The 20,074-nt window shown below is 44.5% G+C and overlaps 1 protein-coding gene across 1 annotated transcript in view; it reads left to right on the top strand.

Annotated features, from left to right (window-relative positions):
• Positions 1–53: 53 nt before the first annotated feature.
• LOC111869395 overlaps positions 54–20,074 on the top strand; it is a 43,998-nt gene continuing 23,977 nt past the window's right edge. The window contains exons 1-8 of the mRNA XM_023860899.2: positions 54–275; positions 3,794–3,934; positions 7,249–7,408; positions 8,923–9,108; positions 12,940–13,145; positions 15,488–15,650; positions 16,599–16,777; positions 18,008–18,158. Coding sequence (XP_023716667.1) covers positions 138–275; positions 3,794–3,934; positions 7,249–7,408; positions 8,923–9,108; positions 12,940–13,145; positions 15,488–15,650; positions 16,599–16,777; positions 18,008–18,158 — 1,324 coding nt within the window. The 5' untranslated portion in view covers positions 54–137. The remainder of the gene's footprint in view (positions 276–3,793; positions 3,935–7,248; positions 7,409–8,922; positions 9,109–12,939; positions 13,146–15,487; positions 15,651–16,598; positions 16,778–18,007; positions 18,159–20,074) is intronic.

Raw genomic sequence — 20,074 nt, 5'->3', positions numbered from 1 at the left:
GCCATCTGTACGCCGTACTGCAAAACTGGATTGCGACTGCGAGTGAGTGAGACAGTGGAGCTGAACGGTATCGCATCTACAGGCGAACCTGCTCCATGACGCGGAGTCATTGTCTGCCGAGCAAGCAATAGGGAGATATGACGGAAAGTGTTACTGTGACGGTGGCTCAAGGCGCTCTACGAGGCCGCGAAGGGACGTCTAAGTGTCAGAAAGTATACTACAGCTTCCAGGGCATACCATATGCCAAACCTCCTGTTGGATTTCTCCGTTTCAAGGTGGGTTTCGGGGCTTTAGCTGCCCCTGGACTGCTGATGGTCCACTGCGGTGAGGTGCATAGGCACAGCGGCAACCTCCCCATAATCATAATCATAATAGTAATATAGAGCTATTTGCTCTTCGCCAAATATTAAAATAATGAAATCAAGGATTATGAGATGGGAGGGGCATGCAGCACGTATGAGGGCTGAGAAACTGATAAGTTTTGTTGGATAAACCTGAAGAGAAGAGATTTTTGGGATACATAGGCGCAGATGTGAGGATAATATTAAGATGAGTTTTAAGGAAATATGATGATAGGGTGTGGATTGGCTTACTGTGGCTGAGGACAGTCTTGGTGGTGGATTGTTGTGAACACGGTAATGATCTTTCTACTTTCATAAGCGATGATCAATATCCTAAGTGAGCGACTATTAGTTAGCCAGGAAAGACTTGCTCCGTGGAGACAACGGAGGTGAATGTTTCTTATTGCATAAGGATGTAATGGACGTGCGCAATCCGATTTAAAGAGACGGTTAAATTGGCGTCTGACACAGAACAAAATACGTTTATATTTCAAAATGATAAGCAAACTCATCTGAGAGAGGTCCGCGATATATGAGGCTACGCTAACGGACATGCCTGCAATGAATACCCTTGTACTAGAAATGTCAATAGAAACCGGAGAAATTATTTCTTGCTCGGCGCTTGTCACGCAATGAAATTTCTTTGTCTGGCAACTCTCTTTATGAACAGACGACCGCCCGACGAACCGTCTTTGTCTGCGCCGTTATTTATGCGTAGCATTCTCCCTGTCTCTGCGCCCCATAAATTAAGTTGCTGAGTTTTGGGGTAAAGCTCGACGCATTGTCTGACCACTAATTGGAAGTGATCGATTCCCGACACTACCAGATTTTCTGAGAGGTAGTGAGTCCACTCAGCCTCGTGATGATAATTGAGGAGCTATTTCAAGGAAATAGCGGCTCCGGTTTAGAAAACATAAATTAACGGCCAGGGGGATTCGTTGAGCTGAACACGCGACACCCTCTATCTGCTAAAGTTGCCACTAACTTCGCCGACAAGCGGCGGTCGCTCGGTCGGTATAGTTCGCTTGCGGACTATCACCACGGAGTTTTTTTTTTTATTTGAGTGGTTAGATTTAGGTTTTTCCGGCCGCTTTACGGCAGATACATATTGTGGGAGAGTTGGTGGGCCTCACCGCTGGTATACACGTCATGGGGATGAGAAGACTCCCAGCCCCAGCTGTCACTCGAACCCAAGTAATCTAGCTCATGTCCAGACTTCCAGATAAAGCGATTTTTTGGACAGAATGTTTCGGCAGTGTCAAAAACTCTTCCTCATCTTCACAGCGTCCAGCCCGTCTCTGGGACCCACCTAGCCTCCTATCCCAAGGGACTGTTGACAGATTGGGGGGGGGGTGAATTCAATCCCTCACATCCATCAAGGGCTGAAGTTAAGGCATGTGCGACTCTGCACCTCAACTCCCGTATGTCTGCATTGTGTGGAAGCACAGGGACTTCACCCCTCTGCTTTGCAGTGTTCTGCGGCCTACAGACCCGCCAGTCATTCATGACCATTAAGCGCAATTAAGTGCAGGGGCCCCTTCCCCCCAGGAGGGAGAGTTTACGCTTCTAAGAAGACCTGACAACGAAACTGCTGTCGTGTACTGGGTCTACCCGTTGTAGGTTCAGGCTTCTGTGCTGCAATATTTCGGCATGTGTAGTTTGTTTTCTTCCCGTACCTGACGGTTGGATTTGAAGTTCTCACAGTTGAGACTATGAAGAGTTCTAACTTGTGGGATATAAAGTCACCTAGCCCACAGAAGGTCAAAGGTCAACAGGCGTTTCAGAGGAACATGTAGCCTCCATCTTCAGGATCGATGAGTGAGCCAAGCAAGAAGCCAGCATGGAGCATACAGCTGATTGCTTGCTTGGGTTACTGTGTAGCGGCATGTCCCATCGAAACATCGATTGACTAGTCATCGCATTTGCGTTATATATATCATTACAGAAAAACAATCAGAACCACTGGTTCTGGAGTTAATACGCATAATCGTGCAAGTCTCCGACAAAATTTCGTAAATTACACCGTTCATTTTGAAGCACAATTCAGTCAACACTGGAACCGTTAGGAACATAAAATGGAAAAACTAGATCTGATTATTACAGAGCAATCCTCTAATAATAAATTCTGCCTAATGATATCAATACAAACCCTCAAAACGCAATTAAATGACAAACAGCGAGTTTGTTTTCCGGAGAAATTCAGAGGTCCTCATGTTAAATATGGCGGTATATAGAAGTACCGCAGTCTCAGCATCCTGTTGGATAAATGTATTTATTTTGTATACATACGAGTACATTTCCGTCTCAAATGCAACTTAATATTTTGACCTGCTTCTCTGTCACTACATGTTTCGCCCGCACACGACTGTCATCAGGTGCTGTGTATCTTACCAGAATTGTTCCACTGAGTGCTAAAGCACCATATCGCGTGAGCCAGATGTTGCTATTAATTATAACATAACGATTGAATTAAGATGGAACTGAAAATTAAAATCACAACATTTTGATATTAACTTTCGTTGTAAGCACAACAGACCACTGCAGGTCGCGGTGCAAGGGCCGAGGAGGCCTACCCCTCATACATTGCAGTTGGCAGTTCGTTATTTTAGGGCGGATCTGTGGAACTTTGACCACTGTGCTCTGCATACCCTTATCGCGACATGTCATATTTGCGCAGCTCTCAGAGATGTCGATGTAAAGTCATTACACGGATGTCATGTATGTCAGAATGACTTGTAGATTTACCGCGCTGTTGGGCTGGATGTGTTGTCGCTTGGTTTGTGCGTGTAGAGATCTCTACACAGCTCTTTCAATTATAGAAGGAAAAAATTTCTACGCGATCTTTGTTCCCCCACTGACAGTACCTATGCGATTTCAGATTAACGTAGCAACGATGTGTTGCGTGAACGTAAGCTATGTAATAGGTCACGAACCAGTGAAAGTAAACCTATCCCTGTACCAGGCCGTGAAGGCCCATAGGGCTGTGAGACGTTGAGGGTCCCACATTTTCTAGACAATCTGCTCACAGATGGCGGTGAGGTTGTCAGCCTTACGCGCCGGCCGCCCTTTACCCCAAGGAATATTCCTTGTGCTCATTTCTGCTAGAGGCTGAGTCGAACCCAGGGCCATAGTGCGGCCGGAAGGATTAGTTGTCCCCGTACCTAACTAATTAAGCACTACGCCATGAAGGCGTATGGGGGAGTGGACGTATAGTTCCACATTTTCTTGACGTCGGTACTAGATGGAGGTGAGTGGTCAGCTTCACGCTCCGGTCGCTTTACCCCCCGGTAAATAGCTCCCGGTCCCTATTGGATAGGAGGCTGGGTGGGCTCCAGAGCCTATCTGGACGACATGAAGAAGAGAAAATGTTTGATCCTATTGGGACTCGAACTCCGACCCCTCGGTCGTGCAGCCCGTAGCTGCTGTGTTAAGAAGTGTAACTCTCGTTCCAGGCGCCACAGCCTCCTGAGGCATGGGAAGGAATTCGCGATGCCTCAGAAGAGGGCGCTGTCAGCCCGCACGTCCAGACCCTCCTCAACGAAGGATACAAAGGAGACGAAGACTGTCTGTTCCTCAACGTCTACACTCCACAGGTAGTCTGCCATTGCTGTCACTGTCTGAGTCATGCCAAATGCTCCACCTCTAAGCAATTCCCACTAGCTGCAGAACGAACTTCAGCATAAATATCAAGAGGTTTATCTTCATAAACACGGCTGTGAGAACCGCAGATCGTAAATATTAAGAATTATAGAATGTTCTACATTTACATGAGGTTAAGGTCTAATGTTGATTCTGTTTCTGAATGGCTAGACTTTGCTGTGAAACTGATGACACTACAGTTCTGCTGAGCTTTACCAACATGCATAGTACATGAGGCTGGCCATTTCCCGCCAGAATTAACGCGAAGAAACAAACAGAATCTTGTAGGACCTCAAATAATTGTTAATTATTGCGTATATACTCAAAGGAATTTTGAACAAAGCAAACTAGGGGCGCTTGTTACGTTTCTCCTCATAATGACTCGAGCTGACCTATCCGAGCTGTCCCACCAATGAGAGTTGCGCCTAAGGCAGCGCTGTGTGCGATCAGCGATGAATGTTCAGCTAAATTTCCATTATTTCGAACACATTCGTCATTAAGATCGCTGGAAAAATAGGCTAGTTTTTTTTTTAGGGACAAAACAGTCCTTTCTTGGTCTCCCGACATGCACCTCATTCTGCGTCAAATTTTGCTTACTGCGCCGGCGAAGGTTTCTGTTGCTGAAGTGCGCAGTTTGAGTCACGTTGACTTCTGTTCTCTCCACTCCACTGAAGTGTTTTCACGGAATGCTGCCTTCATAAAGAAGGTCCAATCAACAACCGAAAAAAATAGTAATACAAAAACTTCATAATATTATACTGAAGCATCCTGTTGCACATCCCTTGTTATTCAACAAGTGTCATGATTCACCGTCTTACGGGCCACGAATCTTTCTAGAACTCATTCACACGTTTCTTACATAAACGTAAGGCGTCTTTTAAAACTTATTTAAAAGTTTCTATACATTGCACTACATTTTTCGACTGACATTGGTCATCTTCAGGTGTTTAGAATTGTTGGTGGGAGCCACTGTGCTTCCGTTTTGTGTTGCAGTCCATGTATTGCACACTCGTACACCAGACACACAACAGGAGGAAACACCCAGCACCATGAAATACATGGGACTACACATCGAATATTAGAATCACAAAACGGAAACTCGGCAGTTTCCACCAACATTTTAAACACCTGACGATGACCAATGTCAGTCGAAACATGTAGTGCAATGTGCAGAAACTTTTAAATAAAATTCAGAAACGCATTATGTGTATGTAAGAAACGTTTTAATAAGGTTTAGAAGGACTCATTGCACGTAAGGCGGTGAATCAGTGGAATTTGTTGAATAATTAATATAAACCTCGACCTAACGTACTTCTCGATAGTGACATTTCCTTCATGCCAGAAATAACGGTTACACCGTCATGGCTTGGTCGCCGCTGTTGGACCACAGTCCCCTACGTAAAGGCCAGGTTACCACTGAAGTGAGACTTCAAGATACACGCCCACATTTTTTGCAACCAACTAATTTCCATTTGGTTTTGCTATCTATGCATTTCCACGGCTGACTCGTTTATTTAGTTTCACTATATTAAACCGGTGCGAATAAAACAACTTACAGCAAGAACCGTGTCTCCTAAACAAATGCGCGTATCACAGTTTCGCTTTTAGAGTTATACGGAGTTGTCTACGTAACTCGAGTGCGTATTTCGTATTACTTTCCCCTTTATACATGAGCTGTGTACTGATCGATTTGCACTTGGCCGAGCCTACCCACAGTGGACGTATGGGCCATATATAAAAGAGATAGTTTAAACGTCTCAAGTACTATCAATCAAATTGACAACTGTGTATCTACAGCACATGTAGGCCTACAGAATGGAGGAAAATGGCACATAAAGCAGGCATTTGGACACACCTGAGGGGACAAGATTGTGAACATTGGAAGGAAAGATGTAGGGGCCAGCAACACTTACGCAATTTAGGAACAGGCAATTAAGACTAAACTAGCATAGTTGGCCGCGCCATAGCTCAAGCGGTTAGTCGCTGGCTTCCCACCGCGGCGGCCCGGGTTCGATCTCGGGGTCTGGTCAAGTGGGATTTGTGGTGGACAAAGTGGCGCTGGGGCAGGTTTTCTCCAAGTACTTCGGTTTCCCCTGCCAATCTTCATTCCATCAATTGCTCCACAATCACCCTGACCTATCATCTGGGGCTGGTACAATAGGCCAGAAGTGGCCGCAGTATAAGGGACTTAGTCCCACCCCACTAGCAATAAAAAAAAGCTAGCATAATTCAGTATGACGATGACCTACATGCATTAGGATATACATATATGCTACAGATATTGTAAATATGCTTCTCTTCATTCCCCTTCTTGGCGTCTTGATATGGCACATGGAAAGCTCTACTTTCATCATAGAAAATAGCGCTTCGTAAAATCTGAAATGAACACCCATGAAATCTTAAGGGCGACTGCCTTAAAGAGAACTGGAAATTGCTTCAATCAAATAGTTCCCAAGAACGGAAGCAACTCAACTATACCATTACCTTACTGCACATCTGTGCAAGTTACCAATAAACCTTTCTTGTGTGTGAGCTCACGCAATGAAAATAGTTTCTCTCCCCCCCCCCCACATGAGATATCCTGTCCATGAGCTAGGATCGAACATTATTCCCAAGGCTCAGCACGTAATGGCATTATGGAAAATACGTTTACAATCAACTGGGCGCCACGTTAATATCTTCCTCAAGATGGCTGCTGTTCCCAGAATTTCCCGCTAGACTGTTTGTCTAAATGCTTCTCACAAGGTCTTGGCGCCTGTCCGCACCGCCTTCACATTCCAAATGCGCTGTACCACAATCATCGAGTCTTTGTACGTATGTCAATACTTCTGTAGCTTCTACTGTCAGTGCATGTTCATGTAGAAGTGCCAGTTAGTGGACATGTTCCCTTCCTGTCTCGCAGTGTGAAGTCGGGTTTGTTCCACGCCTTGGTTCCGTTCATAATAATACGTTGGTTCTAGAGTAAAGTCACTTGACTCTTGACTTGTTTCCAGTGGTTTTAGTGTATGTTCGTACACTGAATACGCGTAGATACGTTCCGAAATTTTTTTGAGGCACGGAATTACTGTTATTTATTAGAAGGCGCTGGAGAAACATGTACTCCGTCAATTTTAAATGAAATACAGGACGATCTTTCAGTTCGTTATTAATAATAAAGTAATTACGAATAGCCGTAATGCTAACAACGAGAGGATGAAATGTTTAGGAGTGTTCTCAGTTACGTGCTTGAGCAATTACAGAATCTCTCATGTCGATTCATTTTCTGAAGCTTCCATCAGGCGATGATGGCCCGCTGAAAGCTGTCATGGTCTACATTCACGGAGGTGGCTTCATTTCTGGTTCGGGCACTGCTGAATTCTACGGACCTGATTACTTCCTTAGCGAGGACGTGGTTGTGGTCACCCTGAATTACCGGCTCGGAGCTCTGGGTAAGTGGCAGTTCAGCTGGCGGCAATGGAGCACACTGCCATAATATGAATGACTGAATTTGTTAAGAGGCATGCAGAACGATCCTGTAGTATTTCTGGTCCTTTCTTTTTGGCTCAGTGGGGGGTGGAGTCCAACTGGGTCCACTCGGCACGGCGGCCACTGATTGGCCTATTGTAGCCTGCCCCGGGTGATTATGATGATGGAGAATTTGGTGGCATGAAGACTGGCAGGGGAAACCGAAGTACTCGGAGAAAACCCACCCCAGCGCCACTTTGTCCACCACAAATTCCACTTGACCAGACCCAGGCCGCCGCGGTGGGAAGCCAGCGACTAACCGCTTGAGCTATGGCGCGGCCATTTCTGGTCCCTTACTTATAACCACTTTCACTGTGATAGCAATCCTTAGGAAGGGTTGTGTGTGTGTGTGTGTGTATATATATACTGAGAGTGCATAATGTTGGCATTAAGCAATCCCAGGATCGTAGTTTATTTACTTTCTTAACAGGAACATTTCTGCCATACCGGGTGGTATCTATATAAATTGACTAGTTTGTTGGCTACTAAACATGACTTCGGAACTAAAGTGTATCGTACCCTACCAGCGCGTAGTGATGGCAGAAGTAATAAGACTGGAGATATGTTCTTCTGTTCAAGCGTACAGATTCTTAAGATTTCATGCTTACTTACTGTGCCGACAGAGAAATCAGTATTTAAACTTCCCAGAGACATGAAACTGTCTGCTCACATTTTTAGACGATTTATATATCCAGGAACATTTAAATCGAAAATTGGAGCGGTAAATACAAAGTCATATGCCATCTCTTTTCAACGACTTTATTTCCTACATTTCATAAAATGTCTGTGGGCGCTTCATGTGAATTAGGCTTTTAGTAGACCAAGAATAAACTACAGTTCGCTGTTGATAACGTTTAACATAAAATGTAGCACGAAAACACAATGAAATTAGTCTTCTGGGATATGGCGCTGTGTAGATATTGTGTTAACCGACTTTTCGGAGGAACGTATCGCCTCCATCTTCAGGGTAGAAGAGAAAAGAAGAAAATCCGCGAGCGAGGAACCAGCGTGAGCAGGTGCTGACAGACTAATGTCGAGAACAAACCCAGCTATATAAGAAGAGGGAGGAAGGGAGAGGGGGCTACATGGGAAATCACCTGCTCAAGCTGGTTCTTCGCTTGCGGATTTTCTGCTTTTCTCTTCTATCCTGAAGATGGAGGCGATACATTCCTCCGAAACGTCGGTTAACACAACATCTACACGGTGCCATATCCCAGAAGACTGCGTTATTCATAGTCACCGCCATGAAAACCTCAAATCTTACACAATGGAAATTAGTTAAACCGTTCAGATGAGACGCGGAGACGGACATGGCCTTCATTTTCTGGGCACTTTTATGTACTGATTGCAAACGTCTGGACACCAGAGAGAGGACTGGAGTCTGTATTGTGCATTCCCATATGAAAGTAGTCGGATAGTAACTGTTAATGGTGTCCAGGATTCTTGAGCACTGGAGACTCGGTGGTTCCCGGTAACAACGGCCTGAAGGACCAAGTGATGGCTCTGCGCTGGGTTCAGCAGAACATTGCGCAGTTTGGGGGCGATCCTGGTAACGTCACCATCTTCGGGGAGAGCGCTGGGGCCGCCTGCGTGCATTATCACATGTTGTCCCCAATGTCAGAAGGTAAAGCTTTCTAACATTGCTTTTAATGTTATAAATGTTTATACTAACCTCATGGACACAGAATATTAGAATTTTGGGAACTATTTTATAAGTTTTGGTTTAAAATTCCCCCTCTGCCCCCCCCCCCCCCGGCCTTCTGCCAGATAGGGTGAGGGCTCCGTCAGTCGCTGCACTGACCGGTGTAGCTACTGTAATGCCTGGGACTGGATGTCATGTGACTGTAGCACAAACGGGTGCAATGAGAATGCTAGGTACGGCTAAGACCCGATTCATGATCAAAACTAGCCACAACATATCTGGGTATTTTCGGGGGCGTATGATCGGATGTCGAGTGTCGCTTGATCTCCTGCAGAATTCTGATTACATTCAAGCAAGATGCTTACTAAGCCTTGACTCTGCCCACGCATTATTATGATGCCCACCTTCATGTTTTTTTTTGGGGGGGGGCTCTTATATGTCACGGATATAACTAAATTCCCATGCAGTTATGACATCACTTCACTCTCTTCAAAACCATTTCGGAAGTCTGCTACACTTGGTTTCCACGTGGTCAGTAGGTAATTTCTGCGGTTATGAACTCAACATAGGGGTACTTGGAAGCATTTCTGTGGCGTAGGCCTGCTGCATGTAACTCGCATATTTCTGTAACCGTATTTCGTTTGGTTGAGCGGCAGAATTGTTCATTTTACTTAATATTTCAATATGCTTAATTTTCCTTAAGAAGCGATATATACTAAAGAAAAAAAATCAGGGCGGTGACTGCGCACCGGAGGAGCGGAAAGCAATCAGCCCTTCGAGGTAATTGGAAAGTTGAGTTAAAAGAACGGAGATCTGTTCTTAGTTGAGGCGAGAACACAGACGCAACACATTCGTTTCTCATGAGGGCTGCATGGAGAGTAATTAGTGTCAGCAGGATGTGACTGCTTAACGGGTCCATAGCAATTGGAGGTGTGCGAATGTTTGAACGTTACAAAAGCATTTAATTACAGAATTCGGAACCCCACATGTCAGAGCGGTTGTTTTCTTTAGTTTAGGGTCCAGCTACACCCTTCCGAAGACACTTTATGATAACTACACATGACAACAAACCAAAATTCACCACTTCGGAAAACTACAGACTTGTCTCCCGTGGTGACCTTGCCCCCTTCCGGTCATACCAACTGCATGTAAACAATAACAAAGCAGTTGTTTTCTGTCCAGATACGAAAAGCAAGTCATGACATGCTAATGAATCGGTCTCGCCAATAAACCAGTCACCCTTCCGAAATGGCTAAAAAGGACCATAGCGGTCACGGAGAACTGTAACAGGTTTTGACTGCCACAATATCTAATGTATTGTCTCACTGTACTCCCCAGTATCTCATGAATGAAGGATATGTTTTAAGAAATATCCATATGCTGTTCGTAAAGCAATATTGTCGAGGTTAAAACAGGCTTAGAATGCTGTTAAGGAATATTTTATGGGCAACAGAAAACACTGAGAGAGTGTGGATGTAGCCTGTAACCAGGAGCACACAATCGTCACAACTCCGCTTCAGATATCCACAGATTTAACAATTTCGGAATTTAGACTGAGATAACTCAAAATCAGTGCATCGACATTCCATAAGGAAACTTTACAAGTCAGATGACCGACGGACGAATTATTATAGGCCTACATAATCTGAAACAAATGAAGGGAATATTAACGTCTGCTGTTTTAACCCACCAAATAAACTTAAATCGCCGTCCCCTATCGTCTGACCAGCTGGGCAGTTGGCCATGGCGTGTCCTGTTCATTAGTATCACCTCTCAGACATATGAAGGACGAGCGCATATATTTCTGTCAACACATTCTGGCCGTTTGTGGCTGTAGTGCTAAGCAACAGAGTTCAGTCCATTACTAATCAGACTATTTAGGCAATAGTTATCGCTTTCCTCTGTAAGTGTTCCACATTCTTCAAACGTACTTCTCGGCAGTATGTTACGGAGTCCCGTAAAGGAGAATAAATAGACTCTCAATTTCTGTCGCTATTCGCATTTGCGCGATGCGTGTTTCCAATAGTGTCTATTTATTTCAACCACAGTACAGGTATGTAAGATTTGAGGTTTTCACTGCGGTGGCTATGAAGAAATCAGTCTTCTGGGATGTGGCGCCGTTTAGATATTGTGTTAACCGACGTTTCGGAGGAGCGCATTGCCTCCATCTTCGGGGTAGAAGAAAAAAGAAGAAAATCCGCAAGCGAAGAACCAGCTTGACGTTCCTCCGAAACGTCGGTTAACACAATATCTACACGGCGCCACATCCCAGAAGACTGATTTCTTTGTACAGGTAGGCTGCTGGAAGCTGATTGTCCAAAAGCTAACGCAACATTTCATGCGTTTGTTGTTGTCCACACGATGTGTCGAAAGTCTCATGACGACATGAATAATATTCGCGAGGTATGAAGTATGTGCTGAAGTGCCGTGTGCAGGAACAAGCTGTCACGTCTGTGCATATTCTAGGGGTGGTACAGTATGGGACTGTTCCATAAACCTTCCTGTTCTACCGACACTGTAAAAACGCCAAACTTCCACAGGAATCGATATTACGCTCTCACGGTATGTGATGCTGCAAATTTGATAGGTAGTTCGAGGCTACCCGCAGCTTTCATCTTCAGGAAGATGCCGTTGTGGCAACTTCAAATCGTCCGTGAGGAAATGTTAATTACTTTCAGAAGGCACAATCTTTATTCATTTTGTAGTAAAATAGCATGGAGCCGGGGTTAGGACGAGGGGCCTGCATGTCAGACGAGCGACTTAAGCGTCCATAGTTTCTAAATTCTTTGGTCAGAATCACGAATGAGAGACACAGCAGTTTCATGAAATTCCGGAATGAAGAGGCCACAAAGTGTCCACGCGTCACACCTCGTTCTTCCTATGAAGCGTGAAGTGAAACTGCGCTTGGGGAGTGATATCTTCACCGTCCCTTGTGTGCCGGCTTCGGTGGATCACTTGAGCGTGTTACGGCAATAACTGAGGCAACCGGAAACTGCACACACGAAGTCAATCGACTGCTCGAAATCAACGGCACAACTTCCACTGTCCACAAACTCTTTATTTATTCTGAAGCGAAATATTATAACTGTCTTTGCAAGCACGGAATAATGTGGCCCTTTAATATTATCAAATTTTAATGAGCCAAAGTGAAGTACTGATGAATTTAAAGAAACACAGGAGCGCAGCCCAGTGACGTCTGCCTCCGATCACTTCAAAACGCAAAGTTTTTGAAGACATCTCCTGCGGGAGCATCGCTTCATGCCCCAAGAAGGATTTGAATTGACGGCCTCTCTCCCGGACAAGAATTAATTTCCTGTTGGCCGATTTTAACTAACCAAATTCATCATGCAATCGGCACAAGCCAATCACATAACGACCCTTGAGAATTAAACAGTTCCCAAGATATAGAACCCGGAACCCCACATGTGAAAGCGGTTATTTCTTAGTTTAGGGTCCAGCTACACCCTTCCGAAGCCACTTTATGACAGTTACACTTGTCAACAAAACAAAATTCCACATCTTCGGAAAACTACAGACTTGTCTCCCGTGGTGACCTTGCTCCCTTCCGGTCATACCAACTGCATGTAAACAAAAACAAAGCAGTTGTTTTCTGTCCAGATACGAAAAGCTAGTCATGACATGCTAATGAATCGGTCTCGCCAATAAACCAGTCACCCTTCCGAAATGGCTAAAGAGGGCCATAGCGTCCATGTAGAACTGTAGTAGTCACTAACTTATCACGTGCTTACATATAGCAATTCTACTGAACTGTGTAATTGTGTCAGTGTATAATCAATTGAACTTCAATTCCAGGTCTGTTCTCCCGCGCCATCGCTCAAAGTGGCTGTGCACTCAACCCGTGGGCATTCAACACAAGATCAGAGGCTCGCAGGAAAGCCTTCCGATTCGGGGAAACACTTGGCTGCAAAACGAACGATTCTAAAGAACTGGCTCAATTCCTGAACGCCGTTCCAGCACAGCAGCTTGTTGAAGGGGTGTCAGAGGCCATGACAGAGGTGGTAGGTAGAGGCAACACTCATACAGATGTTGGAGTGCAGCTGTCCTCTCCCCAACAAAAATTGGAACACTTTGAACACACTTACGGGTACATTTTACAATCATTTCTCGAGACAAACGAACATAATCTCCCAGCCGATCTTAGTGATATCCCATACGTTCGCGTGAAGTAGAAATCAAGATGGAGAAATTGCGAAAACAAAGATAAGAACCCTCAATCTCTAAGAAAGAACACTTGCAACTTATGTTGGGTGCAATGTACATGTATTTCCCTTACTAAACGTCAGAAGAGCATTGATCTTTGTAGGACTGAAACGAGTAGCAAGGGAATTATCAAAGTTTAATTTAGATTAGAAAAGTTTTCAGGAGATTACATGGGACAAGGGTCTTGCTATGGAAAGGGAATGTTAGCCATCTGTTAGTCTGTGTTTGCCTTGTAAACAGGAATGAAGTCAGCAGTTGCGATGCTGTTCTGATTGCTCAACAAAGCACAGAAGTTACGATACAAAGGATAACGTATATGAAGAACAAGAGCCGTTGTTGCATCACTTCCTACGTACAGTATGAAAATTTCGTTAGGCGATTTAAACGAGAAACATTTCAAACTGACAGACTTATTTGCAATAAGAGTGCTGTGTGGTCTCCAGGAACAGAGGGACAAACGCGAGAGTTTTGCTGTCCTTACCGTAAGCTATTCGCCCTTCTCCGTTCAGAATATCCTTAAATTTTATTGTTGAATTGCATTGACAGTTGCATGGGTCGCGAGGAACTGCGGCTGCTGTCAGAGCTCATCCAAGCTTAAGGTGACTTCTTCTTTCACTGAACACAAAGATACATCAAATTATTAGTCACAAAATACAGATATACGTATAGGATATGAGGTTCTTAGCACAGCAGTTATGAAAAGTTCTATCTTCTGGGATATGTCTTTCACTCCGTTGAAATCTAACCCACATTTCGGAGTAAGATTTCGCCTCCATCATCAGGATCAAAGACTAGGTAAAACACAGCTCTGCTTCCTACCTGCTTCACGCTTGTTTCTTGCTTGACTTATTGTTCGATCCTGAAGATGTAGGCCATATGTTCTTCTGTAACGTCTTCAACGGACTACACGGTGTTATATCCTAGAATATGGAATTTTTCAAAACATGGGTACGCTGTACAGTGATTTTAGATGCCACTACAGCTCCCCCTCCCCAGAAAATGTGGATCTCTTAGTGCGGGAGCTACACAGTGTTTCAGTATCTAAGCCTGCAGAAAATAAAAACACGGATACATGAAACTCGCTACTGCGGTTAACAAAATCGATACAAATGAATAATGAGAATATTTGAAACCCGCTCTTGGCAAAACGCGGTTGTCGTGAGACTGTCGCACTGGACTCTGCATGGTCATACACGTATACTTTAACAAGTCCTTGATGGCGAAACCCAAGCACATAATCCTGGTTCTTAAATTAGTTCGAAACCCAATTTTGAAGCTGCGAATAATTTGGTGTCTCTTTCATAAATGCTTACGTACTAGCTCCTGCAAAAAAAGGTGAAGCTATCCCTGTTAACTGGCCGTGAAGGACTATGTGGTTATGAGACGTCGAGGCTCCCACATTTTCTCTAGACAATCGGCTCACAGGTGGCGGTGTGTCAGCCGTCCTTTACCCCCCAGGAAGATCCCTCCTACTCATTTCTGTTAGAGGCTGAGTCAACCCAAGGACCATAGTGCGGCTGGAAGGATTAGGTCAATTAAAAAATCCACCTCATCGGGACTCGAACCCGCGACCTTCTGGCTTGTAGTATAGTGCCTGAACCAATTGCCCCAGCTCCTGCAATATATCGGCCTAAAATATCCCCTCCTGCTAACAAGTGATAAAGATAAGCTTGGCTTTATGACGATGCTCCTCACCATGGGGCACACCAGTTCAACTAACCAAACTCATCGGTCTTGTTTGTACCTGAGGCGCTGATAGTCGATCAGCCGATCAGCCGGTCAGCCGATCAAGAGAACTAGCATGTACGAAATTTTGCAATGGTGCAAGCCGACCCTGCTCTTGCAGGATTTGAGGTTGTCACAGCAGTGGTTATGAACAGTTCTCTGTTCTGGGATATAGCGTTTAAAGTCAACCGACGTTTCGGAAGAACGTGTAACCTCCATCTTCAGTGTCGAATAATAAACCAATCCGAGTTCTGATTGCTGCATGCTTTATGCTGGTTTCTTGCTTTGCTCCTTCGATCATGAAGATGGAGGAAACATATTCCTCCGAAACGTCAATTGACTTTCAGCGGAGTATATGACTTTGTAGTCCAGATGACAGAACACTTCAAATTGCTCTTATATACATCATTTCCAGGAAAGAGACCTTGGAACAGTGTTCTTCAAGCCAACTGCGGAAGTGGAGAACCAAGATGTTTTCCTTCCGGCTGAACCCGCTGATCTCATCACGCTTGGAAAATTTCATGAAGTGCCTTTTTTAACTGGAGTAAACTCAAGTGAGGGCCTTCTCTGCCTCAGAGGTAATGTTTCCGTATATATCCATTTAGTTTTACGGCAAACTATAGAAAGCACCGAAGTACTTAGTCCTGAATTCTCACCATAGCAATAAGAAGCTGTGGGACGAATACAGGCATCGTAGCTTCCTCTAAGAACTTCTTATTCTTAATACTGTAACCTCGTAACATTTCTCTGTTACATGTCCCTTTCTCCCTTATAGATACCCACTTGATGCGAGTCCATACTCACCCCACAGACGAGCTGTCCCATAATCACGTTTTCTTCTGGAATGAGAGGAAAGCGTAGCCTGCGGCAAGAAGTACAGTCTCCACCTATCTCTCCTTGCACGTCTCTTTCCTTTCAATACCCACTCGAGCCATGTAAAGTGCTTCACAATCACCTTTCCTTCTGAAACGAGAGGAACGTTGTGTATCTCAGCTGTGGAATTGGCACAAATTATACTAACTGTTTGCTTTGCTAACTGAATTTCAAGTTATTTGAGCAAGAAATATCCATGATGTTCACATTTTCCGGGGTACTGCCACGGGGTTTCTGTATCAGTTTGGGAACTGCCTGTTTCACTGATGTTCTCTCATGTCGCCAAGTGGAGTATAAAACCGAGGACCCTTCCCAGTCACATTAGGAAGGCTGGGACCGGTTACTGTGACTTTACCCAGAGCTTCCGATCAGTGCCGGTGCAGCACTGGCGCTTCTTCCCACATCCCTCATACATAGCGGCAGTATTTTGTCTGGTACTACATAACCTCACATTTGACATTGGTCCAGCTGATTCTTGAATGTACCTAGATGAGTGATAGTCTTCAACTATTTGCGCCTATAAAAATGAACGAGGAATTAAGAATCGGCATTTGCCCTTCAGCCAATCGTATTCTTCACTGTTCAGTAATTTCTAACACTACATAAAAAGAAAATAAGTTTTGCTATAATTTGTGTGCTATTTCATATTTCAGAGGTAATGGCAAAACCAGCAGTGCTGAAGAAATACGACAATGATTTTGAAATATTATTGCCTTCAAATTTGAATCTCGAAAGAAATACACCTAAATCTAAGGAAGCGGCCCAGAAAATAAAGAGCTTCTACTTTGGGGACCAGCCAGTTTCACAGGAGACGCTAAGCCAATATGTAGACGTGAGTATGGAAATGACAAGATTCTCGTAGTCTGGGTTACAATACGATATTACAAATTCCCATATGGGTACTGACTACCTGGGAATGTAGCACACACATTTCTTCTTGTGCGTGGACTCCTATGATATCTAGTAGTTACTATAGGATTCTGACGATGGATAAAGTCCGAAAACCCAATATCTCTGTGTCATATGATATCTGTTAAGTGACATCCTTTGACACACCTAAGGCCTGTTGCTAACAACACATAACAAGAACATTTACAATTTAACACATAAGTATATGCAAAACATCTACCGTAAATTGTGTGGAAGGTCACGAATGGGCGAGTAGTCATCTGTTTCTAATAAGGAATGGTTTTCTCTATATTCAGATAGTCTAAACAAATATTAATCCTGTATTAGTATTTTCAGTTCACCGTTGATTTTAACGGTCTATTTGAGCAAACTCTACAAATATTTAGCTCCTGTAAAATTCAAGCATATTCGACAACAAAATTACACGATTATTTGGTGTATATGTATGCCTGATGCCATTAGGCACCTCGGTAGGAGACCTGAAGTAAGCAAGAACACATTAAACATGACTTGGAACTCCACTGGGAAACGTATCTTTGTCAGAAGATCAGGTGAATATGAAGAATGTCGTCTTTTCGGATGTGGTGCCGTGTAAATCTTCTGTGAACCGACGTTTCGGAGGAACGTTGATTCACACAAGATCTACACGGCACCACATCCGAGAAGACGACATTCTTCAGGTCTACAAGAGGTTATACATTAGTATACATTACATATACAAAGGCTGTAGCTACTAAGAATATGAAACATGTATGTGCGTGCCGTTTCCAAAATAGCGATAATCAGATATGCACAGTTTGTCAGTTTAAGCTATGCCTAAGTCATGGCCAATACAGGGAGTGCAGGATTGACTGATGGCTGTGTAAAGGGAGCCTTCCTCCATCACATTTCCTGTATTGGTCCTTAAAGCAGACGACGCTCACACCGCGGAGGGAAAGTTTCTGCGCATACATACTCAAAGTCCTAGCCACAACACAGCTTATACTAAGTTGGAACTGATGAATATGTATAAGGCGGCGGAAGTACTGACGGTGCTGGTAGCACTTTTATGCCCCTTCGAAACGAGTATCTGTATGTGTAAAATGTGCTGAAATATTTGGTGTACGGTAGAGAGATCCAGTGCAGACACAAGTTAGAAACTGGCTCCTTACAGCTGAGCAGTGACGCGTGGTTTGTGACCGGCGTTCATACGACAGCGAAGCTGCACGCTGCGCGCTCTGGTGCCCCTGTCTACTTGTACCAGTTCTCATTCGATGGAGAGCTTGGCTTCATGAAGAGGATTCTTGGAGCTTGTCGCTTCCCAGGTGAGTCATCAGTGACTGCCTAGAATGAATGAATGAATGTGTGAGGGGTAGTCTTCCTCGGCCCTTGCACCGTGACCTCAGTGGTCTGTTGTGCTTAACAGAGGTAGAAGGTGCGATGTCTCCAGCGGAAAAATTATATGCAACTTTTCCTCAGGCGATCAGATGCGTTATGGCAGGGATAAAAGTCAGCGTTCCTGAGACTTTTTCTGCTTCCATCATCAATGTCGACCATGATGGTGTAGATGGTATTTTTTCCCCCTTGGCACTACAGCCCCAGTGGGCCTAGGCCTACCTCCATGAACTTCTCCGTTCACTTCGGTTTTTCTAGATCTTACACATTCGGTAGGACTCCTTGGGCGGGTGATCAGCTCGTCGCAAGGCCTCTACCTGTACATAAACACAGAAAAACGCGCACACACATAAACTAAACATCCATGCCCTGAGTGGGATTCGAACCCACGATCCCGGTTTCCAAGCGAGCGAAGACAGTACATGCCATAGACCGCTCGGCTACCCTGACAGATGGAAACAGTTGTGTTTATTTCAATCATGATGAGGCTGACGCCCAAGAAGATTTCTTGTGTCTTTGTAGACGTCTTGCTCAGGATTTCCTTTAGCGCAGGCGATGTNTGTGGAGGTGGGGGGGGGGAGGTTACATTCATATGCACGCCGAAGAGTCGCAATGGCCATGCGTTACTCGCCTTATGGAAGACGCTATACAACTTTTCCCCTTCGTTTGGGGTCTTCTAATTCCAGGCCCCCTGATGCTGTGTTGTGGGGCTTATCAGCACTCACTGACAGAAGCCTTACAATGGACAGATACCCTAGCACGAAACATTGATTAAAACTAGTATTTTGGACCAATTTATCCATCATCTGAGTTATTAAAACCACCAAGTTCTGGAAATTGGTTCTGTTCCCCTGTTAGATGAAGGATATACGAAGGAAAACGTGGTATCTAGATCCCCAAGATAAAGATACATATCCTTCGTGAAATGCTGCACCACTGAACATGGTAGTTGATAATTATTCTGCTACCAACTTTTGTGCAATTGTGGCACTGAGCACAACAAATTACTTCAGCATTCGGAATGGATGGACAGAACTGACTCGAGTATAGAGTCGACAAAGATTTCGGAGTATTCCTGTCGGTGAATCGATAAACAGTTTAAATATACCGTCGTAACGTCCGACTTTAAACGACTTCTACTCTTCGTGAATATGAGGTTCGCCACATCTAAGTTAGAGCAATCCCTGCGCTTCATTAGTTAAGCACTATGCCATGAAGACGCATGGGGAAATGGAGGTAGAATTACAATTTTCTTGACCTCGGCACTGTGTGGAGGTAAGTGGTCAGCCTCACGCCCCTGCCGCTTTACACCCAGGGGAATGAGCCCCCGGTACTCATTGGATAGGAGGCTGGGTGGGCCCCAGAGCCGGTCTGGTATTTGTTCGAATTAATGTACTCACGAGTTTCATGTCTGGCGCCCTTCTTCTGTTTGAGAACTAAATAATTTCGCAAGTGAGTTCACATACTTCTTGAGGATGATTACGGTCACCTGGGATGTCATGACTTGTAGACTGGTACTTGTCTACCAAACCGCATGGCGTCACATCCCAGGTGGCCGTAATCTTCATATTCATTTCCATGAGAACTTCAAATCTCGCTTTTGTGTACCCGTCCGCCATCGAAAAACAAAAATTATAATAGACAAGAATACAGGTTTTCCTGTTGTTTTGTATGGGCCTGAAATGTGTTCTCTGATATTCAGAACATATTTGAGCGTGCATGAGAGCAGGGTGCTGAAGAGACCTAAGGGGAAGAAGTAATAGAGGGCTGGGGAGGACTGAGCAATGAAGAGCTTCATCACTTAAACTCTTCAGCAAATATTATTAAGCTGGTCAAATGACGGAGT

This window comes from Cryptotermes secundus, unplaced genomic scaffold (genome assembly GCF_002891405.2).
Source record: "Cryptotermes secundus unplaced genomic scaffold, Csec_1.0 scaffold630, whole genome shotgun sequence".
Classification (NCBI taxonomy): Eukaryota; Metazoa; Arthropoda; class Insecta; order Blattodea; family Kalotermitidae; genus Cryptotermes; species Cryptotermes secundus.
Note: the sequence above shows the minus strand (reverse complement) of the source record. Positions and strands in the feature narration are given on the sequence as shown.